This window comes from Gigantopelta aegis, chromosome 9 (assembly GCF_016097555.1).
Source record: "Gigantopelta aegis isolate Gae_Host chromosome 9, Gae_host_genome, whole genome shotgun sequence".
In the NCBI taxonomy this organism is placed as follows: domain Eukaryota; kingdom Metazoa; phylum Mollusca; class Gastropoda; order Neomphalida; family Peltospiridae; genus Gigantopelta; species Gigantopelta aegis.
The window spans coordinates 4,665,661-4,692,669 of record NC_054707.1 but is presented as its reverse complement, the minus strand read 5'-3'; the positions used below and the strand labels follow the sequence as shown (position 1 = coordinate 4,692,669).

Here is a 27,009-nt window from a genome sequence, read left to right as displayed (position 1 = left end):
TTGATTTCCGCCCTGGAGCCAATTTCACTAAACATCGTAAATTTACGTTTAAGTGTAAAACTTACACCTGTCATACGTCTCCCTTTATGTGTACGTTTACTCCATTTCACGAAGCCGGTCGTAGGAATACTACTAACTTACTTTGCACGTAAATCTACGTCTGTTTTCTTTTGCAGCTCATTTAGCAGAAATTTGACATCTAAAGCCGATTATTAATAAATCGATGTGCTCTAGTACTGTCGTTAAACAAAACAAACTTATAACTTTTAAAAAAAAGAACGAATAAACTTGATAAAATTTGGAAACCACCGTTTCCGGTATACCAACACACGGTTGTACTGTACCAAATAAACTCCTATAGGCGACAATGTTAACCTATGTAGTTAAAAAAACTATATTATGGGTCAATTCCCTATATTTACTTTGGGAGTGTGTTGGGTGGGGGGGGGGGGGGGCAGGGGGGCACTGATGGGTCGGTTACAAACTCAGATGTTGGGTTACAATGGTAAAAATTAATGTGATAAAAAAAAGTCTTACAAGTGGGGGGACGTACCCCCAGGCCCCCTCCGGTTCCTACTGGCCTGATTTGGACAAGTCGATATGCACTTTAAAAAAAAAAAAAAATTATGGGGATTTCAATTCGTGTTTTCCAACAAAGTAGTGAATATACTGCAAAAAGGGTCTGCATTAAAAAAAAAAAAATGTTTGTGTAGGCAAAATGTAAGATGACGTTTGAGTGCAATGGCGTAGCGTGGGTTGCCAGCGCCCGGATCAAAGCAAGTATTGCGCCCCCAACCAGTGGACCGTTAGCACTCCACGAGTCCCTTGCACCAGTCCAGAATTTTGCGCCCAGGGCAACCGCCCCGGTGGCCCAGCCCACGCTACGGCACTGTTCGGGTGTATTTTGGGTGGGTTTCTTTTTTTGCTTTTTTTTTTTTTTTTTTTTTTGTCTAAATATTTTGCACCCCAATCAGAATAATAGTCAGTTGACCAGGCAGTCATTTGTGCATGGATATATCTTTTATTTATAAATTGTAGAGAAAATATGATGTTGAATTTTGAAAAGATGAAAGTAAAACATGGTACAGTAAGGTGCGTCAAATATAAGTTTTAAAATAATACATTTGATAGCAGGGGCGGATCTAGACATTTGTAAAGGGGAGAAGGGTGTAACAGAATTGTAATAGGAGCAAGCTGAGTTTGTGCAAGGCAAATGAGCCGAGGTCCGAAATATTCGTAATGAAGACAAGAGGAGACGCGTTTTCAGGACAGTTTACCACACCCCCATGTCCAGACCACGGTACGGCCCTGCGTTTAATGGGAGCTGGTACAGGAAGTAAGTACTGGGGAAAAATATCGTCTGGTTTATTGCTGCATACGTTTGCATATAAAACAAAATATGCAGACTCGTCTTAATAGAACGCTATCAGCCTCTTTGAAAAAAAATAAAAATAAAAATTGAATGGATTTAAAAAAAAAAAAATTGTTTAACGACACCACTAAAACACATTGATTTATTATTCATCGGCTATTCGATGACAAACATTTGGTAATTCTGACAAGTAGTTGTTAGAGGAAACCCGCTACATTTGTTTCCTAATGCAGCAAGGGATCTTTTATATCCGCTTTCCGACAGACAGGAAAGCACATACCACGGCCTTTGACCAGCTGTGGTGCACTGGTTGGAACCAGAAGAAAAACAAATCAGTTGAATGGATCCACCGAGGTGGTTCGATCCTGTGACGCTGGCACCTCAAGGGAGCACTCAACCGACTGAGCTAAATCCCGCCCTATGTGGATCAAATGACACGGGTAACAAAACTGACTATCACTGGATTAATAAAGGGAGTTACTTTGTTAAACACTTTACAAAAACCAAAAGTGCAAAACTTCTTGGTAGGAGGAACACAACCCATGGTTCTATACACTGTCTAACAAAAACCTTGAACCATAACGATGGCGTAATTGTACACCCAGTCCAAATGGAATTGGTGAGATAACAACCCTTGGCCGTGTAGCTTGCAATACGCACTGACCAATGGTTGAGGCCTTTAAATCAATTGTCTTACCACTAAACAGACCAGAGAGTAGAAGACGGCGTGAATTGGGAAAATAAGAAACATTTGCTTCCAATGATCCGAGTTTTACAGGGTCGAGTTAAAACGCTTTTGATCTGTCTAAGCTTGTTATATCTGCTTTGATTAGTTCTTTGGCAGTTTTGATGATTCTCTTCTTTTCAGCTTCCTCATCATTCATTTTAGGATGGCTGTCATAAAACTGTTGTAGAATGTTTACTGTTGTGGTGCGGAATGTTACAACATTTGCCTTACCATTTATAGTAGTAATCACCACACCATCTCCTAAGTATTCAGCTCACTTTTGACGCATAGATTTTGGACTATATGGATCCGAACATATCTTAGACATTCGTTAACTAAGGTCAGACATTGGTGTTTGTTCATCATCGTTATCACACTTTTCGTGAATAACCTGGAGGAATGCTTCTTCACATGAAATACTGGAGCGCCGTCCCACTTTAGATGCCCTTTTTCCTTCTCTGTCATATCGGAAACGCAGTGGAATTTGTTTCCCCGTCCAAAAGTTGACGCTGCAAACCTGATGGAAGATAGCATCGACTGCTGGTAGGTCAACAACAAATGCAATGCGTCCACGAATTGTTTCAGCCCACTTGTCATTACCAGTTCGTTCATTGCATGCTTTGACAATAGATCTTTGGAAATCCCAAGTTCTTACCATGAAGACTTCTTCATCTGTATTGTAATGAGTTATTCGCACCCCACAAAGAAAAATGTGGTCCGAAAATGCGAATTCTGGCTCGTGAGAGCGAAGAGTTCTGGTCGCCTGAAGTTTTCTTTTCAATACAGACTTAATAGTTTTGTTATTGCAGTAATTCAAATGACAACTAACATGCAATGTCTGTCCTGATTGAACATGTATAGACGTGTTACCTCGAGCTTCACTAGCCTTGTTTACACCAGCTGCTCCTTTATCACCGATTTTCACCGTCTCTGTACCATTTTAAAGTTCTTCCCTGCACATGACACAACCTCAGTTGAACATCATCCATGAAGGAAGAGACAGTTTGACGTGAAAATTGGATTTAAAACATTTATTTGCGTTATTTTCAAATGCAAGTACATTGTAGTTTGACATCACAAACACGTCATAAAGATGTTATAAACCACACCTGACGTTTACAAAGCGCCAGAAATAGATAAAAGTACAATTTTAAGGCAGTAGTAGCTTGTTCATTGATGATTTTATCAAATTTACTAAAAACAAACCGCACTATTTATTCTAAAATTGATGACCCGATGACGCAAAATGACGACGCGTGCGTCATTACATCATATATACGTCACGGTGTCTTTTTAAAAAGTTAACTTAGTTCATAGGAATAATATTGCCATCTACTGATACGCATATATGTGGTTTAAAACCAACCGTTAAGAAGATATAAGACCTCAAAGTTGATTTTGGCGGCCATATTGAATTTATGCAAATTAGCCCACTTCCGGATGTCCGATTTTGTCCTATTTTGGATATAATATTCAGTGAGGTGATATCTATAATGTAAAACAAAAAAACCTTCTGTTGCAATTTGTCCGAGGTCAAACCATAAATTTACTGGACTAAAAGGGAGTTAATTTGTTAAACACTTTACAAAAACCAAAAGTGTGACCATTTTATGAATTATCGAAGTGGATGTAGCAATTTACGTGTGCGACTAGTTGTGGTCGAGGGCACTCTTAGATTTACGTCTAACTTTACTCGTAACTTACGTTTACACTTCTTTGTGAAATGCTCTTCAGTCGTAGATTTACGTTTACGTGCAAAACGTGACTTACGATGTTTAGTGAAATTGTGTCCTGTATGGTTAAAAGATCTGCGACACATAATACATCGTATGGCTAATATATAATTTAAATAATAATAATAATAATAATAATAATAATAATAATAATAATAACAATAACAATAACAATAACAATAACAATAACAATAACAACAACAATAACAAAAATAAAATAATAATGATGACGCTAGCCTAATAATAATAATAATAATAATAACAACAACAACAACAAAAACAACAATAATAACAATAATAATAATAACAATAATAATAATAATAATAATAAATAACACCGCTGAGAATGCCACTACATTTATAAATCACTAAATGTGCCGATCTGCGAAATTAGCTACAAGATTAGTATGGTTACGGACCGTATTGGATCGAATTTAGTAAGCCTATTTTTGTTAAACACAGTTGTTTAAAGGGACATTCCCGAGTTTGCTGCATTGTAAGATGTTTCGGACTAATAAAATATTTCTACGATTAAACTTACATATTAAATATATTTTCTTGTTTAGAATATTAGTGTCTGTATTTTCAGTGTGTTTCTGGTCGTCTTAATATTTGTAAGAAGCCCAAACTGGATTTTGTCTTCGTAGTTACGAAAAAATCTCTCTTTTTTATAGGAAATAAAATGAAGTTTAACCTAATACAAATATTGGAACGATCAGAAACACGTTTAATATACAGCCACTAATATTTTATACAGAAAAAATATATTTGATATGTGATTACAGTCGTCACAAAGTCTCTGTTAGTCGATAACATCTTTAAAAGTACAGCAAACTCAGGGATGTCCCTTTACGCATTGCTAATGTATCTATTTACACGCGCGTAACACATTAACAGGCCTTGTAAATTCGGCCCATTGTGATTAGCTGTCGGTATCCGTAACAGTAAATGTGTGGTTGCGAAACCTCTCAAATAACAGAAACTATTGGTATAGAGTGAAAGAAGAAATTAACCTTCCAAGGTAGAAAGACGTCACCACATTTCCAGGGCTTTAGATTGCACCAAAGTTGAGACAATGAAAGATGTACCCCAAATAAGCAAACCCAAATTAAGCTCAAACCATTTCACTTCAAAACCAGGCTAATTAATGTTATAACCTGTAATTTAATTAAAATAACTTGAAATACAATTCTGGATATTTGCAACTCTTTACCAGCTATTATTAACATTACTGCATTAAAAATATCTCGGTGTTCTCAGAAGACGAAAAAATACAGTTGTGCCCAAATTAATGAGATCTAATGCCCTGATTTCATCAACAGAAAGGTTGTCTTTATGTTCACTTTGTCATGGTAGACGACCTTTGATATAACGGTATGCCTGACCTAAATTCCATTCTCAGTGTATCACTAATGACTTTAATTATCTCTGTCTGAAACACTGAGGACTATCTTGACCACGATTAATTCAAGATGGGATTTCAGTGTCTTCACAGACCGTCTTCAAGACAAATTGGATTAATCACAAGTGCAGTTTTTAAATTCCAAAGACTTGCTTGAAATGATTCGTTCTAATTAAACTGTTTGTTTTGTTTAACGACACCACTAAAGCAAATTGATTTATTAATCATCGACTGTTGGATGTCAAACATTTGGTAATTCTGACACGTAGTCTTCAGAGGAAACCCGCTATATTTTTTCCTAATGCAACAAAGGTTCTTTTATATGCACTTTCCCACAGACAGGAACGCACATACCACGGCCTTTTGGCCAGTTATAGTGCACTAGTTGAAAAAAGAAAAAACCCAATCAGTTGAATAAATCGAATAGGGGTAACTTCGGACTTTGGTAACTTCGGCCTGGTAACTTCGGACCCGAGTAATCTCGGCCCCAGGCTAAATTCGGATTGTTTGATAGGTATTAAAATGCTTATATGCCGAGGATTCAAACATGCTTAATGTGGGCATAGCATCTGATTAAAATCAGGAACACCTACCAAATCAAACCATAGTAAGAACGGGACGGGGTATGAGCAGAATAAATTTTTAAAAGTTAATAAACAAAATATACACAACAAAATGTACAATGAATATATAATAATGTTTAATTAAATAACAAACTCATCTTGAAATAATAATATAAGGTTGTTTAACAACAAACTTTCGTTTGCGTATAACCCAGATATAAGTTGCTTTCATTAATACAGAGGCCGAGATTACCGGTCCGAAATTACCTGGGGCCGAGATTACTAGGGTCCGAAGTTACCAGGCCGAAGTTACCAAAGTCCGAATAAATCTACCGTGGTGGTTCGATCCTGCGACGTAAGCACCTCAAGCGAGCACTCGACTGACCCCTGATTCGGTCTGTTACGTGTTGGGGGCTGGAATTAGACCAGTCGGTAGAGCGCTCCACTTAGGTGTTTGGGTCGTATGGTCAAACCTCCGCGACCACATCGACCGGTTTTGTTATTCGTTCGTGAAATTTCTCACAACCCCGGGTTTATAAGATTACGATTACAAGGGAAACTTTGTCGGGCGGAATAGCTAAACATCTCCACTATACTGTAAATGCGAGATACCAATGGGGCAGGACATGCTCACTTTTCATGAACACCTAGTATCATTACTTTCACGACAGCGATTCATGAGTTCATGTTATCACAGCTATATTTATTCCAGTATGCTTGTCCTGTGCTAGTTTTGATTTGGAGTGACATTCCACATTGAGCGAAGCAGAAAGGGTGCATTGCCCAGTAAAGGGTCTCCTCGGGAGTGGCTGTCCTCCTGTAGACGAGGTACTAGATAGAGATTCGTGGAATCAACCACTATAGTTTGCCAATTGCTCATTTGACTCTGCATTGTGCAGATACATGGTTTTGATCGTGGATAACGATTTTGTCCTTCGGATTTGATTATCATAACGATTTTGTCCTTCAGATTTGATTATTATAACGATTTTGTCCTTCAGATTTGATTATCATAACAATTTTGTCCTTCAGATTTGATTATCATAACGATTTTGTCCTTCAGATATGATTATTATAACAATCTTGTCCTTCAGATTTGATTATCATAACGATTTTGTCCTTCACACATATCACTGGTGATTGGTGACGCCATCCTAAAGGGCGTTCTCGTTATGAGATTAGTCTTATCGCATACGATCGAGTCATACAATGCGAACAGGGCCAATAATCGCATGAAACAACTCGGTGCGATTAATCGCATAACCAGAACCCCGCTTTAGGAGTAGTAATCTTTGTCCAGACTAAATGGAAAGAATGTATCACCGTTCTGGAGATCTGCTGCCTACCTACAGCCGAACCACTGATTCATAGGTGAATACCACCACGAGTCACTGTAAATTCCCTTGGATTTCCTTTAGTGTTTGTTTCTCTTTTTAAAAACGTTTTTCCAGAATAAATGCACATTAACTGATATTTTGGAATTAAGTTTCATAAATGGTTCCATCAAATAGCACCCGATAGTGGATCATGGAACCAATCATAACGTTGTCTAACATACGTTCGACTCTACCGTGTGCAGAGATACGATTTTAATATCGGAAATACTGTTCTGTTGTTCAGATTCCAAATATTTATATGCATATTCCCATAAGGACAAAACGGCATATGCTAATACCATGACGCTGATTGGAACAGTAAACAACCTTCAGATTGCCCTGATTGGGGTCAGCCCTCGCCTAATCACCATCCCAACCCATGCCCCTAGATTGTGCCCTTTGTAGTCCCGCTGCTTGTCTTAACACAAAGGAAGAACACCAGAGATCACAGGTCGTGACCTCGTCTTTATGGATGACAAAATCGATAAGAAAAGCCGTCAACTTGTCATAGGATCGCCAACAGCCACGAGCTGCTCTCTGTTGGAGTGTGATAAACAGGACATGTTTTTACGATGCTAATTTGAATCACTATGTGCCATTAGTATATCTGCGTGCACTGCAATCCAAAATCAATGTTTGTCGTTCCTTGTTCCAGCAAGTCGTTTTTACTGTTTATTATAGCGTAAAATAATATTAAGACGGTCATACCATTTGCAGTAGTACACTCAGTGTCACTGTCCTGACGCAATAATTATCTATGAATCCCATATTAGAGTCATCTGGGTACGGTTCTGTTTTTCATTTTCATAAGACCGGCCTCGGTGGCGTCGTGGCAGGCCATCGGTCTACAGGCTGGTAGGTACTGGGTTCGGATCCCAGTCGAGGCATGGGATTTTTAATCCAGATACAGACCCCAAACCCTGAGTGAGTGCTCCACAGGGCTCAGTGGGTAGGTGTAAACCACTTGCACCGACCAGTGATCCATAACTGGTTCAACAAAGGCCATGGTTTGTGCTATCCTGCCTGTGGGAAGCGCAAATAAAAGATCCCTTGCTGCTAATCGGAAGAGTAGCCCATGTAGTGGCGACAGCGGCTTTCCTCTCAAAATCTGTGTGGTCCTTAACCATATGTCTGACACCATATAACCGTAAATAAAATGTGTTGAGTGCGTCGTTAAATAAAACATTTCTTTCTTTCATTTTCATAAAGGGTCATGACCTGTAAAATGACGTGAGAAATGATCATTGTACGGTACAATAACTACAGGACAGACTAATTGAACATTCCCTGAAAGGCGTACATACAAGTACGGCTGTTTATAATCCAGACCCGTAGGAACGATATCTGGAGGGGGCACAACCTTAGTGAGTGGCGTGGGGATACAAGCCACATTTGTATCTATATTTATATAGAGTTGGAAAAAAATCGTTCATATTTTTCCTCTGTTGGAGATGGGGAAATAAGCCACTCTTTCTTTTATCTATATTTATATAGAGTAGAACAAAATAAATACATTTTTGTCCTCAAGGATGGAGGGGGAGGGTTACACATGCCCCCGGTTCCTACGAGTCTCAAATCGTATCTCTGTTGAAGTTTTCAGGCGTGTGTGTTGGGTGGAGGGGTTCAGCGTGCTTGAACCTTAATTGGATATAAACACGAAAATAAATAAATTAATAAATCAGCTCTATTTTTGTTTTTAATTACCATATACATGAATGAATATTTTGCCTATAAATAGCAATAAGTAACAATATTGTTCATTAGCTATGTCACCGATCATTTTAACCTGTACTTGGATGATGTAAATACTATGTATCGCGACTGTAAGCTTTGACAATTATTTTCAGGTCGTCTGTAAACTTTGACCGCTATTTCTAGATCGTCTGTAACGTTTAATGACTATTGTTAGGTGTTCTGTAAACCATTTCGAAGTCGTCTGTACATTTCAATGACTATTTTAAGTATGCTGTAACCTTTGGCTGCTATGTCTAAGTCGTGTATAAACTATGTCTACTATTTCTTTCTTCTAGGTCGTCTGTACTGCAACGCGACGTTCGACGGGTGGCTGTGTTTTGACTACACCCCGGCTGGATCAAACGTCTACCAACCATGCCCTGTAAATATGCATCCCGGGTTTCTTGATGACGGTAAGGTCTTTTAGACCAAAATGTTCAAGTTTGAATTCTCTAAACCACCCACCCCCACATTTTAACCAAATTTTATTTAACGGAGAATTCAAATCATTTTTATATAACATCGGATATATGTTTATGGATTACTCGGATAATGAGAGAGGAAACCCGCTTCCGCAACTTCATGAGCTACTCACTCTTTTTCTATTAGCAGCAGCAAACCGGCCTCGGTGGCGTTGTGGTAGGCCATCGGTCTACAGGCTGGTAGGTACTGGGTTCGGATCCCAGTCGAGGCATGGGAATTTTAATCCTGATACCGACTCCAAACCCTGAGTGAGTGCTCCGCAAGGCTCAATGGGTAGGTGTAAACCACTTGCACCGACCAGTGATCCATAACTGGTTCAACAAAGGCCATGGTTTGTGCTATCCTGCCCGTGGGAAGCGCAAATAAAAGATCCCTTGCTGTTAATCGGAAGAGTAGCCCATATAGTGACGACAGTGGGTTTCCTCTCAAAATCTGTGTGGTCCTTAACCATATGTCTGACGCCATATAACCGTAAATAAAATGTGTTGAGTGCGTCGTTAAATAAAACATTTCTTTCTTTCTATTAGCAGCAAGGCATCTTTTATATGCACAATCCCACAGGCATGGTGGTATATACCACGACCTTTGTTATACCAGTTGTGGAGCACTAACTGGAAAGAGAAATAGTCCAATGGACTCACCGACGGCGATAGATTGCGCACCGTGTGTGCGCTTTACTACTAGGATATGTCCATCCCCATATTTTGACGAGTGATTCCTGAATAATTCAATGTGGTTAACTGCATGTTGCATTGCAACAAATAAGGTCTTTTAGACCAAAATGTCAAACTGCGGGTTTCTCTGTGCTCGATGATATCTGCATTGTTTTATTTTGACAAATGAAAGAAATATGTTTCTTCAAAGCAGTTAACCTGAGCGCAATAATATCTGCCAACTAAATTTGATTTTTTAATGCGTGCATTACAATTATAAGTCGACTAAGGTGTGACTGGTCACATGATCGGTCGCCTTCTCAACCAGTGTCATACGACTGGTATAGTAAAATATCGTGGTATGTACTATCTTGTCTATCGGAAATTACTGATTTGTCGTTAGAACTAGCTTATGTGTCCGCAGCGGATTTCCATACTTTCTCCCTATCCACTTAATATTGAAAAATGGACTGGACTTAGCGGAGTACTAGTTGTAAAGTGCTCGCTTGATGCGCGGTTCGTCTAGGATCGATCCCCTGTCGGTGGGCCTATTGGACTGTTTCTCCTTCCAGCCAAAATCCGTGGTATGTGCTTTCATGTCTGTGGGATGGTACATATAAAAGATCCCATGCTACTAATGGAAAAATGTAATGGGGTTCCTCTCTAAGATTATAGGTAAAAATGGAAGGAAATGTTCTATTTATCGACGCACTCAACACGTTTTATTTACATAGGTAAAAATTGCCAAATGTTTGACATCCAATAGCCGATGATTAATAAATCAATGTACTCTAGTGGTGTTGTGAAAAAAAATTCGAAATAACCAAATATCGTAGTTTAAAACGTTCTGAGTTTATATTCCCTTCCTTTTATTTTAGAATTATAATTGCCAGTTTTTACTTTAGTATTTTATATTATGGTAATATATTATACCGTTATATAATACATGTGATACTGGAGAAATAGTTTAGTATATTACGATATGGTAATATATCATACTGTTATACAAAACAGGTTATACTCGTGAAATATTCTTGTTGTAAGATATTAGTAATATACCGTTGTGCAATACATGTGACACTGCAGAAATAACGACTTGTGTTTATATTTTGCAGCCTTTGCCGTCAAGCAGTGCATGCCGGATGGACGTTGGTACAGACACCCGTACACACAGAAAATATGGACGGACTATCGGCCCTGCTCAAGTCTTGGCGTGAGTTTAGTTAACCTATTTATAACTATTTGTTCATTCAGCCTTAACGCGAGTTACCCGTCTTGAAAATGGCAGTACTCTTGTAACCAATCTAGTAATGTTAAAAAAAAGTTTGTTTTGTTTAACGATAACACTAGAGCACATTAATTAATTAGTCATCGGCTATTGGATTTCAAATATTTGTTAATTCTGATACGTGGTCGGCAGAAGAAACCCGCTACATATTTCTGAAAGCAGCAAGATATCTTTTATATGCACTTTCCCACAGACAGTTCTGGAAAGGACATACCACGGCTTTTGACCAGTTGTGGTACACTGGTTGGAACGAGAAAAAAATGCAATCACCGAGGTGGTTGGATTGTGCTATGCAAGCACATCAAGCGAGCACTCAACCGACTGAGCTAAATCTCGAGCCGTAACGATATTTAATGCTCAAAGATAATCGGCTTAGAAATAAAATGGAAAGAAGGAAGTGTTTTATTTAACGACACACTCAGTACATACGGTTATATGTACCACCCAAATATTGAGAGAGGTATCCTGCTGTCGCCACTTCATGGGCTACTCTTTTCGATTAGCAGCAAGGGGTCTTTTATATGCACCATCCCACAGACATAATAGTACATACCACGGCCTTTGAACACTGGCTGGAACGAGAAATAGCCCAATAGGTCCACCGACGGGAATCGATCCTAAATCGATCGCGCATCAGACGAGCATTGTACCACTGAGCTACGTCCCGCCTCGCTCAGAAATACATAACTTGTAGTATATTCCATAGTATGAAAAGGCGCTCCCTGTAGGAAGGGCTATAGTATTTATTATCAAACCAAAAGAGAGAAATTGGTAGAGTAGCCTTACATCTACCCACTGAACCGCTAAATAGTGCGTGAAAATTATGTTTCAATGATCGATAACAATCGAAAGTTGATCGGTTGGCTTATACCGATGTGATGATCGATTATAACAAAAAGTCATGATCGATTGTCGCTGAAAGCATTATCTGTAATAGTTTCTACAATTTAAATGGAGTCGTGGTTAAGCCATCGGACATAAGGCTGGTAGGTACAGTTTTCGCAGCATGGTACCGGCCTCGGTGGTGTCGTGGTTAAGCCATCGGACATAAGGCTGGTAGGTACAGGGTTCGCAGCCCGGTACCGGCTCCCACCCAGAGCGAGCTTTAATGAATTAATGGGTAGGAGTAAGACCACCACACCCTCTTCTCTCTCACTAACCACTGACCATCTGTGCTTGAACCTGAATTAGATATAAGCACAAAAATAAGTTGAAATAAAATAAATGATTGAATTGATGTTAATGCGCATTGATTTGGGTTTGTGTCCATGTTTGCTCAAAGAAAAGAACTAATTAAATAGTTATTAAAGATAAAAATAGCAACTTATAGGATCTATTCCGGAGAACACGACAATAGGTACATGATCCTTACAATTAAAATCCTTCTTACGAGGGCTGGGATAGCCCTGTAGTAAAGCGTTCGCTTGATGCGCGGTCGATTTGGGATCGATTCCCGTCAGTGGGCCCATTGGGCTATTTCTCGTTCTAGCCAATGCACCATGACTAGTACATGTATATCAAAGGCCGTGATATGTTCTATCCTGTCTGTGCATATAAAAGATTCCTTGCTGCTAAGCGGGTTTCCTCTCTAAGACTATATGTTAAAATTACCAAATGTTTGATATTCAATAGCCGATGATTAATAAATCAATGTTCTCTAGTGGTGTCGTTAAACAAAACAAAGTTTTATTTTAACTGTCTTAAGATCACACAATTCTAACCGGTCGTATAATGACACGTTTATCGGTTGGAATAAACGAACTGTAGCTCGATGATGAAATTCTAATCGATTCCCAACACTAGTGGGAGAAAGACGGTGCCGGGATGAGAACCCAGTACTGTCGGTACGACTTCTTAACCCGGATACTAGGTGTGTAGGAAGATGGTGAAATCTATCTCTAGAAGAACCTAATGCAAGCGGTCTAGATTACTAATCAGGTTAGCTCCAGACAGCAGTAATTACAACACAGTATCTGGCTTACTGGCCGCCGTAGTTTAGGACAGGAATCGAAGCTGGTAGGTATTGGGTTCACACCCTGGCACCGGCTTCTAACCGGCTTTTAAAAACTCAATGGGTATTTGAAATGTCACTACACAGACTTCTCTTTGACTAACCACTAAAGGCTTATATAGACTGCAAAACGCAATGGCATGCCACAATGAAATACTTGTATATGGTGTGTATGCAGAAAACATAAGCTGCTGATGCACCAGACGCGCTGCATGTAGTGTGTATGAGCCTTTAACCCACTGTCTTGGACAGACAGCCCGGGGCGGGACGTAGCCCAATGGTAAAGTGCTCGCTTGATGCGCGGTCGGTTTGGGATCGATCCCCATCGGTGGGTCCATTGAGCTATTTCTCGTTGCAGCACCACGAACTGGTATATCAAAGTCCGTGGTATGTGCTATCCTGTTTGTGGGATGGTGCATATAAACGATCCCTTGCTGCATTAGTAAAACTGTAGCGGGTTTCCTCTGATGACTACAAGAATTACCAAATGTTTGACATCCAGTAGCCGGTGATTAATTAGTCAATGTGCTCTAGTGGTGTCGTTAAACAAAACAAACTCTCTTTTTTTGACAGGCATCCCAGATAGCTTTGACCTCAGTTTGATATAATCAGGAAAATAAGTTGGCGTGACAGTGTTACATAAACGTTTGGCAAGTCGTCTCAATAGTATCACGGATCACACCTTCTGAATACGCTGGCACTGATGATATAATACACAGAAGCACCAGGAATAAACGTTAATCTAGAAAGCTGGCGTTGGATGGTTCCATACAAGGCAGTAATGATACTGATGGCATAATTAAAAACGATATATTACAGCGACGTGGAGATTAATAGCGGAGAAACTGGTAAACGTAGCCGCTACAGTAACTCTAGAATTATTAAGCCAATAGTTCCGTGGTCCTATCAGCGATTCAATGTGGTGTTTTTTGTGTGTGTTAATAACATGCACTTTCCCCGATAGAATTTAGTGGTAATAGACGTGGGACGCTAACATCAGTCAATACAAATATTAGAATTGACACTTTTGTGTAAAAGAACCCCACATTTTCGCGCTAGAATATTTGTTAAGTGAAATTAGTTTTCGTTTATTTTTTTTTCTGATTTTTTTTCTGTTTAATGTTTTTTTTCTGGTAATAAGTAGTCTGATTCGGTTGATGCGCGTGGTTTGTTTCCAGACGGATTATACGACCTTGATCAATCTTTTATTTCGTTTACTTGTTAACCAAGATTATTCTATTTTGAGAAGTGTAACAATATTTAATGCTGAAAGACAATCCATAATTATTGAGTTTTAGAGTTCAAAATCTCATATAGTCAGAAAAATTATGTAATTACAAACGAGAAGCTAAGATTTAAAAGAACAATAACTGATATTGTTCTACACAATGGTATGACTTGCGTGTACAGGATGAGTACTGTATGCGTATGATACGTGTTTATGTAAATTAAGAAAAAATAATTTTTTAAACTGTGTTTCAAAAGTTAATAAATGCAATTATAATATTACTTTTAAACCGTAATTAATGATATTTTGAATACAAGTATTTCAATGTAATATAATAGTGACATCTAATTTTAATTTGTGTTAATGTTGGGGTGAGTGTGGTGGTGTTGTTGTTGTTGATGTTGTTGGTGGTGATGGTGGTTGGGGTGGGGGTGGCGATGCATTCCATTTATAATATGTGTAATTACGAGTTAACCACAGGAAATAACCGTCCGTCCGTCTGTTCATTGCCCCAGAAAGGTGTTTTGGCATTTGATGACAAAGTTCATATTTATCTGTTTAAAACAGACAATGTTAATAATAATTTTGACGCGTATCTTTTATTTTAATTTTATTTGTTTGAAACCATAGTACTTTAGTTTGTCGACCTCAGCGTCTTATAATATGATATGTTCCACCAGATAAAAGAGATTTAGTCTTTTGAAGTAATTGATTGAAACTTTACGTCGATGTAAGTCTATCTGGATACCAGAACATATTCAATACTTTCCGGATATCACACATATTCCAGTAGAGTAACAGGATGGCGTTATTATCAGGTTAAAGTCCAATAATCGTTCAGATTTAGCAGTATTAAGATGAAATCCATATACGTTTGCAAGTATTACCCTTCCCGCACCGGGCTAATCATATCAGTTTGATATATATATATATATATATATATATATATATATATATATATGTGCATAGAGTAATATTATTAGCTAAGAGCTGCATGTATTTAACAGAAATATTGCTCAGATTAGTGTTGGGAATCGGTTGGAATTTCATAATCGATTATCCTTTATAATCCCGCAACTTTATCAACACATGGTAGATGGAAATGTTTTATTTAATGACGCGCTCAACCTTTATGAACATATGAAAACAAAAACCAATCCCAAAATGTTTACATCAATTCCATCATGTAAACTGGAGGAACAATTACAGTTGACATTTTCCGTGACAATCGATTATGGATTTGTATAATCGATCATCACGTCGGTAGAGCCGAACCAATCAATTTCTGTTCTAATCGATCATTGGAACACCGTTAGGTCAAATTGTTTTCAAGGCGAAGAACCTACAAGTTGATAAACCATCCGCGGTGCCAAACCAATCAATTTCTGTTCTAATCGATCATTGGAACACCGTTAGGTCAAATTGTTTTCAAGGCGAAGAACCTACAAGTTGATAAACCATCCGCGGTGCCAAACCAATCAATTTCTGTTCTAATCGATCATTGGAACACCGTTAGGTCAAATTGTTTTCAAGGCGAAGAACCTACAAGTTGATAAACCATCCGCGGTGCCAAACCAATCAATTTCTGTTCTAATCGATCATTGGAACACCGTTAGGTCAAATTGTTTTCAAGGCGAAGAACCTACAAGTTGATAAACCATCCGCGGTGCTAAACCAATCAATTTCTGTTCTAATCGATCATTGGAACACCGTTAGGTCAAATTGTTTTCAAGGCGAAGAACCTATAAGTTGATAAACCATCCGCGGAGCCAAACCAATCAATTTCTGTTCTAATCGATCATTGGAACACCGTTAGGTCAAATTGTTTTCAAGGCGAAGAACCTATAAGTTGATAAACCATCCGCGGAGCCAAACCAATCAATTTCTGTTCTAATCGATCATTGGAACACCGTTAGGTCAAATTGTTTTCAAGGCGAAGAACCTATAAGTTGATAAACCATCCGCGGTGCCAAACCAATCAATTTCTGTTCTAATCGATCATTGGAACACCGTTAGGTCAAATTGTTTTCAAGGCGAAGAACCTATAAGTTGATAAACCATCCGCGGAGCCAAACCAATCAATTTCTGTTCTAATCGATCATTGGAACACCGTTAGGTCAAATTGTTTTCAAGGCGAAGAACCTATAAGTTGATAAACCATCCGCGGTGCCAAACCAATCAATTTCTGTTCTAATCGATCATTGGAACACCGTTAGGTCAAATTGTTTTGAAGGCGAAGAACCTATAAGTTGATAAACCATCCGCGGAGCCAAACCAATCAATTTCTGTTCTAATCGATCATTGGAACACCGTTAGGTCAAATTGTTTTCAAGGCGAAGAACCTATAAGTTGATAAACCATCCGCGGTGCCAAACCAATCAATTTCTGTTCTAATCGATCATTGGAACACCGTTACGTCAAATTGTTTTCAAGGCGAAGAACCTATAAGTTGATAAACCATCCGCGGAGCCAAACCAATCAATTTCTGTTCTAATCGATCATTGGAACACCGTTAGGTCAAATTGTTTTCAAGGCGAAGAACCTATAAGTTGATAAACCATCCGCGGTGCCAAACCAATCAATTTCTGTTCTAATCGATCATTGGAACACCGTTAGGTCAAATTGTTTTCAAGGCGAAGAACCTATAAGTTGATAAACCATCCGCGGTGCCAAACCAATCAATTTCTGTTCTAATCGATCATTGGAACACCGTTAGGTCAAATTGTTTTCAAGGCGAAGAACCTATAAGTTGATAAACCATCCGCGGTGCCAAACCAATCAATTTCTGTTCTAATCGATCATTGGAACACCGTTAGGTCAAATTGTTTTCAAGGCGAAGAACCTATAAGTTGATAAACCATCCGCGGAGCCAAACCAATCAATTTCTGTTCTAATCGATCATTGGAACACCGTTAGGTCAAATTGTTTTCAAGGCGAAGAACCTATAAGTTGATAAACCATCCGCGGTGCCAAACCAATCAATTTCTGTTCTAATCGATCATTGGAACACCGTTAGGTCAAATTGTTTTCAAGGCGAAGAACCTATAAGTTGATAAACCATCCGCGGAGCCAAACCAATCAATTTCTGTTCTAATCGATCATTGGAACACCGTTAGGTCAAATTGTTTTCAAGGCGAAGAACCTATAAGTTGATAAACCATCCGCGGAGCCAAACCAATCAATTTCTGTTCTAATCGATCATTGGAACACCGTTAGGTCAAATTGTTTTCAAGGCGAAGAACCTACAAGTTGATAAACCATCCGCGGTGCCAAACCAATCAATTTCTGTTCTAATCGATCATTGGAACACTGTTAGGTCAAATTGTTTTCAAGGCGAAGAACCTATAAGTTGATAAACCATCCGCGGTGCCAAACCAATCAATTTCTGTTCTAATCGATCATTGGAACACCGTTAGGTCAAATTGTTTTCAAAGCGAAGAACCTATAAGTTGATAAACCATCCGCGGTGCCAAACCAATCAATTTCTGTTCTAATCGATCATTGGAACACCGTTAGGTCAAATTGTTTTCAAGGCGAAGAACCTATAAGTTGATAAACCATCCGCGGTGCCAAACCAATCAATTTCTGTTCTAATCGATCATTGGAACACCGTTAGGTCAAATTGTTTTCAAGGCGAAGAACCTACAAGTTGATAAACCATCCGCGGTGCCAAACCAATAAATTTCTGTTCTAATCGATCATTGGAACACCGTTAGGTCAAATTGTTTTCAAGGCGAAGAACCTACAAGTTGATAAACCATCCGCGATGCCAAACCAATCAATTTCTGTTCTAATCGACCATTGGAACACCGTTAGGTCAAATTGTTTTCAAGGCGAAGAACCTACAAGTTGATAAACCATCCGCGGTGCCAAACCAATCAATTTCTGTTCTAATCGATCATTGGAACACCGTTAGGTCAAACTGTTTTCAAGGCGAAGAACCTACAAGTTGATAAACCATCCGCGGTGCCAAACCAATCAATTTCTGTTCTAATCGACCATTGGAACACCGTTAGGTCAAATTGTTTTCAAGGCGAAGAACCTACAAGTTGATAAACCATCCGCGGTGCCAAACCAATCAATTTCTGTTCTAATCGATCATTGGAACACCGTTAGGTCAAATTGTTTTCAAGGCGAAGAACCTATAAGTTGATAAACCATCCGCGGTGCCAAACCAATCAATTTCTGTTCTAATCGATCATTGGAACACCGTTAGGTCAAATTGTTTTCAAGGCGAAGAACCTATAAGTTGATAAACCATCCGCGGTGCCAATTCAATCAATTTCTGTTCTAATCGATCATTGGAACACCGTTAGGTCAAATTGTTTTCAAGGTGAAGAACCTATAAGTTGATAAACCATCCGCGGTGCCAAACCAATCAATTTCTGTTCTAATCGATCATTGGAACACCGTTAGGTCAAATTGTTTTCAAGGCGAAGAACCTATAAGTTGATAAACCATCCGCGGTGCCAATTCAATCAATTTCTGTTCTAATCGATCATTGGAACACCGTTAGGTCAAATTGTTTTCAAGGCGAAGAACCTAGAAGTTGATAAACCATCCGCGGTGCCAAACCAATCAATTTCTGTTCTAATCGATCATTGGAACACCGTTAGGTCAAATTGTTTTCAAGGCGAAGAACCTACAAGTTGATAAACCATCCGCGGTGCCAAACCAATCAATTTCTGTTCTAATCGATCATTGGAACACCGTTAGGTCAAATTGTTTTCAAGGCGAAGAACCTACAAGTTGATAAACCATCCGCGGTGCCAAACCAATCAATTTCTGTTCTAATCGATCATTGGAACACCGTTAGGTCAAATTGTTTTCAAGGCGAAGAACCTATAAGTTGATAAACCATCCGCGGTGCCAAACCAATCAATTTCTGTTCTAATCGATCATTGGAACACCGTTAGGTCAAATTGTTTTCAAGGCGAAGAACCTACAAGTTGATAAACCATCCGCGGTGCCAAACCAATCAATTTCTGTTCTAATCGATCATTGGAACACCGTTAGGTCAAATTGTTTTCAAGGCGAAGAACCTACAAGTTGATAAACCATCCGCGGTGCCAAACCAATCAATTTCTGTTCTAATCGATCATTGGAACACCGTTAGGTCAAATTGTTTTCAAGGCGAAGAACCTATAAGTTGATAAACCATCCGCGGTGCCAAACCAATCAATTTCTGTTCTAATCGATCATTGGAACACCGTTAGGTCAAATTGTTTTCAAGGCGAAGAACCTATAAGTTGATAAACCATCCGCGGTGCCAAACCAATCAATTTCTGTTCTAATCGATCATTGGAACACCGTTAGGTCAAATTGTTTTGAAGGCGAAGAACCTATAAGTTGATAAACCATCCGCGGTGCCAAACCAATTATATTTGTTTGAAAGACATCAAGATAAAACAAGGCGTGACAGGCTTCATTCAATATCAAGATCACTGACTCAAAATACATAAAACACCGCAAAAAACTTTATCGCTTGCTGGTGGTAAATCACAGGACATTATCACTCTGTATTCGTGTTACAGACTCAATATAAAAAAATCGATAAATTATTTAGCAATAGATGATTTGTAGATGATATCAATCAAATCAATAATGACCTACTTCCTGACTTATCCATATAAAACAAAACGACAAATATGTGTTCCAACCACAGTTTCTGTCACAGGGCAGTTTAATATATTAGTGGCGAGATGTGGTCTTTCCCCAAGATTTCTACAATAAGAGCGAGTACCAACATTAAAAAAACATTTGAAATTATCGACCCACTGTTAACATGCTATTTAATTAAATTTGATTCATAGAATCATGCTTAATAAATTTCTTAAATGCTTTAGGACAATTTGGCTTTTACAGCATGGGCATTAACGTTAACTACTTAGTCCTGTAACGTAACGTAACGTAACGTAACGTAACGTAACGTAACGTAACGCAACGTAATGTTTCTTTGTGACAATTCATTGATTTGTGTTCTTCTGTATTTTGCTTTCTAACAGGCGAGGCGATATTACAGCTTTAAGATAGATGTTATTTGTTTTCAACAATCTGGCTTCAACGGCTTAACCATTTATGTTAACTAATTTGTCCTGTAACGTTTCTTCGTGATTCGTATTTTCGCTTTTCTAACTGATATTATAACATGGCAAGGCGATATTGCAGCTTTAAGATAGATGCTATTTGTTCTCAATTGAGTTGGCTTTAACAGCTTGACCATTAATGTTAACTAATTAGTCCTGTAACTTTTCTCCATGACAATTCGTTGATCCGTGTTCCTGTGTTGTCGACAGAGGCGCTATTCCGTACTTTGTGCCTCTTCTCACAACTGCGTGAATTAGTGCCAGCTCAAGGCTACTTGAAATACATTTAATAATGATTTCCTGATTGAAAAACACTTCACAGCTCCTGGCTATTGTTAAGAAACTCCCGCGGTCCTCCGTTCGTTAAGTGACAACTGCAATTTGAATGTATAGTCTAGTGACCCTGTCTCTTTAATTAGACCCTCGCCAGAATCACTGCACAATGCAGGTTTCCTAATTATATATACAGAACAGTATGGAGAGATAGAAACATTCTGTCTATCTATACATCTAGGTTATTGTCTAGTGTTTTTCGATATCGTCAATATCATATAAAATAGGAATAAAATTGTATTATGCGAAGGTAATACTCTCTTTGTCATATAATCTCAATATTAATACAACACGTTTTTGTAAACTGTATACGCAACTTTAATTCCAGTCAGCCATTACCCGATATTAAAATGACGTAAGAATATGTGACGCGGTGACTTTTTGAATGGAAATAATGTCAAACTCTAATGAAGTCATTTTGGATATCCTTATATACAAGTAAACTAGTGCTTTAAAAAGTGTTTTGTTTTCCGAACGCTGGACAGCTTTCAGTGTAAAGTTGCTGTTGAAATGTTTTTGTTTGTAGATTATGAATGCATACGTCAGTAATGGAGTGTCACCGTAGTAGGTTTGTTTAAATGTCAATAAACGTAGTGCCGTGACCTCGATTAATTTTCATCAAATTTGCAAACTTATCAAATTATGTCAGTATGTAGTCTGAAAAATATCACATACTTTGATTACACTGGATATGCTAGCTAATATATATATATATATATACATATATATATATATATATATATATATATATATATATATATATATATATATATATATATATATATATATATATATATAATCGTGTACTAAAAGAGCTTGATGATTTTGTTTTTGGACCAATACAGCGATATATTTCTGTAATAGTTAAAAGCCTTGCTGATTTTGTTTCACGAGAAGTACAACGTCATAGTGATGTAGTAAAAGAGAAACATTTGATGAATTTTCTTCAAAACAAGTACAACGTCATAGTGATGTAGTAAAAGAGAAACATTTGATGAATGTTCTTCAAAACAAGTACAACGTCATAATGATGTTCTAAAGGCTTGAGGAGTTTGTTTCAAGAGACGCACAGTCATACTGATAAATTAAAAGCTTTAAGAGTTTGCTTTAGGACAACTACGGCATCATAATGATGCACCGAAAAGCTTTATAATTATGTTTCAGAATAAATACAGCGTTATAATGATATACTAAAAGCTTTGTCATTTTGTTGTAGGACAATGGCAGCGTCATAATCTGGAACATAGCCAGCATAAGGTAGACGAGGCGCTCGTCTTGTCTGGAATTTCCCCAAAACCCACACCGCAATGCCCAGGGTCTACAGCCCCCACCCCGTCAGTGTCTGGGTTTTCCTCGGCGTTTTTTCCTCTCTGGCTACACTCCAGATAATGATATACTAAAATCTTAAAGAATTTGTTTCAAGACAAGTACTGCAAAGCTTTATGATTTTGTTTCAGAATACATACATCGTTATAATGGTGTACTTAAAACCGTCATGATTTTCTTTCAGAACAAGTACAGCGTCATCATGATGTACATTTCCGGCTACTCTCTTTCAATTGTACTCCTGCTCGTCAGTATTTGCATTTTTAACCTATTTAGGTAAGTAGATTATAACCAGTGGACTCCACTACCACCAGCATCCACGGCCTGTCAGATCGTGTCATGCGAACCAAATGCAATAACCCCTGAAGGTGATCGTGCCTTGACTACCACACAAATTCCAGATGCGTTACAAAATAAACGTGTAGTGCTTATCAGCTACAATTATAGCGCACCGAGATTCGTCTTTAGACATCACGATCATTCGGATGGGGTGAGAGTCGGTGCAGGGCTTTGGTTTTAAAAATATATATTTAAAAAAATATATCATAAGTTGCAGTTATCCACTTACAATATTTGAATTCAATACTGGTCCTGCATAAACAATATTTTCATGTAACCTCTCCACCCCACGAACTGATAACAAATACAGTAAACTAGTTCCACCACGACCAAACATATAAAATACCTCCCACAACGCCCCCAAAAGACAACAGTAACACCCCCAAACCCCCCACAAAATCCCACAACAATACAACAACACCAAACGCACACACACACACACACACCCACACACACACACACACACACACACCAAAAACACCAACAACCAAACAAATAAACAACGACAAAAACAAACAAAACCCCCAACAACAACAACAAAGAAAAAACAATAAGAAAGCAAACCAATCTGTTCATTTCTCCGACTCAGCATTCACCAACAAACATAATTGAGTAGACTCAAGTAATACTTACTCAAGCATACCTTACTTTTGTCATCCGTCTAAAGAAAAAGTTTTTTGTTTAACGACTCCACTAGAGCACATTGATTAATTAATCATCAATGTCAAACATTTGGTAATTCTAACACGTAGTCATCAGAGGAAACCCGCGTCAGACACATGGTTAAGGACAACACAGATATTGAGAGAGGAAACCCGCTGTCGCCACTTCATGGGCTACTCTTTTCGATTAGCAGCAAGGGATTTTTTATACGCACCATCCCACAGGCAGAGTAGTACATACCACGGCCTTTGATATACCAGTCGTGGCGCACTGGCTGGAACGCAAAATAGCCCAATGGCCCCATGGACGGAGTGGGATCTTTTATATGCCCGTCTAAAACAATGATCGATGATTCATGAATGATAGATCGAAGACCGTAGTATGTGCATATAAAAGAGTCCTTGCAGCTAACAGAAAGAAGAGAGCGGGTTGCCTCTGCCTACATATCACGATGACCAAATGTTTGACATCCAATAGGTCGATGAATACAAATTATCTGTGCTCTACTCGTGTCATTAAAGAAAACAAACAAAGTTTTACTTTTGCCATACCAACCTGTTTGTTCCATAGGCTGTCTTTTGCCCGAATTAGACGAAAATGTCCGAATCTGGATAACACCATTTATTCACGATAACATTACTAACAGACAGAGGAAGAGGGCAATTGCACCCCCGCCTCCCTATCTCGTACGCTTATGGTTTATACATTAATGAAATGACGTAGTACCGAATGCAATTAGATATTTTGTGTTCTCCGATACCGCTACAGAATTAGACATTTTGGAATTAAAAGCCATTTTCAATACGAACAACCTAGAACAGTGATACAAAGGAAGCCAGATTATTTCTTTGTTCCATTATCAAATACAAAAGACTAAATAACAATATGTCAGACGATTCATGAACAAAGTCTCTTGTTTCAAAGTTGAGCAGCTGAACAAGTATGAAACACAATATTGATATCAACAATACTGTTTTTGTTTTCCAAAACTAAAAATAAAACTAAACAACAAAAGGATATACGTTGGCAGCTTTGCTAAAACTACTGAAAAAAAAGAAATTTTGTTTAAGAATATTTATATGTTGCTATTTTCTATTTTAATATTTTATATATGTGCACTATACACTGAAATGTAATACATTGATTGTAATATGGTTCGGAGGCCTAACAAACTTTGAATAAAACAATTGATTGATTGAATATTGTTTTTGACATTACGTTTTGAGAGTAAACTATATATCAATGTGATATATCTACCATGAACATAATATAATAAACTAGATTTGTGCAAATTCTCAACAAGTTGTATTGCATACTTTTCCCGCTATTCACCTTCCAAATATATCAAGCTAAACAATGATGTTACGTGATTAAGTCATTTCAAATAATGTAATTCTAATTTAAAGGCAAATGTTATTGTGTTGGAAATTAAAACACAAAGAACAATATTTAGTATCAACGACAATCTTAAATGAAGAATATCGACAGTGGTGTTATATTACATACACAAATCAAGTTACATTTGTATTTATAATCTCTGTTGGGTACTTTCCGGCACACACCAAGGACCAAAACACAGAGACAAATAAATGGCATATATATGTATTTAATACTACTTCGATTTTGTTTGCGATTTTTCATGTTAGAAAAAAAAAAAAAAAAAGCCAAAAGCAACGAACTATATCTCCGTTAAAAGATACCATGGCTAGTGCATAACATTACTAAGTACAAAACTATTAAATTAAAACACAAAAGGCAACAAAAACAAACACACAAAACCAACCTCCTCTAAAAATACCCAAACAAACAAACAAACAAACAAATAAATAAAAACCACTAAAAATACCCCAAGAAACAAAAAAACAAAAACAAAAAAGCACAGACAACAACAACAACAGCAGCAGCAGCAGCAACAACAACAACAAACAAACAACGACAACAACAACAACAGCAGTAGCAGCAGCAGCAGCAACAACAACAACAACACACACAAAACATACCACCTAAAAAACCCACCCAAAACTGACGTGATGTTGCTTTTGAAATGGGGTTAGGTCCTAAATATTACGGCGATTGCGACTTCCTGCAAAAACACTAACAAAAACAAACCCACAACACAGTATAGTTCGGTATTCTGTCTGAAAATGATATTCGAATATTCGATTTAAATAACGAGTAAATATTCGAATAGCAAATAAACAACACATGACTAATGAAACTAACGTTTGTTTATGATCTGAGTTGAGTAATCAAGTTTTAATAACTCTCAAAAGGCAAGATACGACAGAACAAAATTCATGATGCAGTAATGACTGGTAGCTAACCTTCTCGTCTAGTACTACTGAATTATCAATACCGAATTATGGAAAGCATACAAACAAACGGAAATCATACACGAAACTACTATTTCACTTCACATGGTTTTGTTTTTGTTTGTTTGTTTATTTATTTATTTATTTATTTATTATTTTTTTATTTGTTTGCTAAATAATAAATAAATAATATAATTCGAATATTTCAAATAGCAAATTAGGGAGCGAATATTCGAATATTCGGACCGGCCACTAAAACAAAAAAAGCACGATATCGCCTGCTAGATTATGGACGGACTAGTGTTTATATATATTAAACGCAGTTGCTTAATCATTGTAAATGACGTAGTTACATGCGTGTAAGACAAACACAGACGGTCTAAATTATGGCCCATTATGTCTTTCCTATCTTTAAACAAAATAAATTGTGTAATAGCTGCAGAATAATTTGTGTTTCCCATGTGGGTAATGTGTTTAACATGTTCAGTGCACAGATCACCAGTGATCAAGGCAGTAAATCTGTGAAGGCGTCACGCAATTAGTCTGCTGTCTTCAAGCAAGAAAAGACAGGGAGTTTTATTTAACGGTACCTCAGCATAGCTAACTGGAGTCTAACATATGGTTATTTCGACATTAAATTGGACGAAAGAGAGAGAGAGAGAGAGAGAGAGAGAGAGAGAGAGAGAGAGAGAGAGAGAGAGAGAGAGAGAGAGAGAGAGAGAGAGAGAGAGAGAGAGAGAGAGAGAGAGAGAGAGAGAGCCAATGAATGTGTGTGTATATATATATATATATATATATATATATATATATATATATATATATATATATATATATATATATATATATATATATATATATATATATATATATATATATATATATATATATATTTATCATATAATATCTTACATTTTCAGTGCAATCAAAGTATGTGATATTTTTCAGATCATATACTTTAAGAATTTGATAACTTTGCAAATTAGCTGTAAATTAGTCGAGGTCTCGGCTCTAGGTTTATTGATATTTAAGCAAACGTACTTGGGTGACACTCCATGATTGACGTATGCATTCATAATCATCAAATAAAAACATGTTAATGGCAATTTGACACTGAAAGCTGTCCTGCGTTCAGAAAAAACGAAAAAAAAACGTTAGGCATAACTTTATTTTGATGTAAGGACATCCAAAATGACGTCATTCGAGTTTGACGTCATTTCCATTCAAAAATACACCTCACCACATATTCTTACGTCATTTGAATATCTAGTAATGGCGGACTGGAATTAAAGTTGTTTGTACAGTTTACAAAAACACGTTGTATTAAGCTTGAGCTTATATGATAAAGAGATTATTACCCTCGTGTATTTCGGTATCGTCAGT

At 37.7% G+C, this 27,009-nt stretch overlaps 1 protein-coding gene across 1 annotated transcript in view; it reads left to right on the top strand.

The window, feature by feature from the left end:
- Positions 1–1,239: 1,239 nt before the first annotated feature.
- Positions 1,240–27,009, top strand: part of LOC121380745 (calcitonin receptor-like) — a 64,613-nt gene continuing 38,843 nt past the window's right edge. The window contains exons 1-4 of the mRNA XM_041509707.1: positions 1,240–1,336; positions 9,204–9,320; positions 11,159–11,256; positions 22,500–22,591. Coding sequence (XP_041365641.1) covers positions 1,240–1,336; positions 9,204–9,320; positions 11,159–11,256; positions 22,500–22,591 — 404 coding nt within the window. The remainder of the gene's footprint in view (positions 1,337–9,203; positions 9,321–11,158; positions 11,257–22,499; positions 22,592–27,009) is intronic.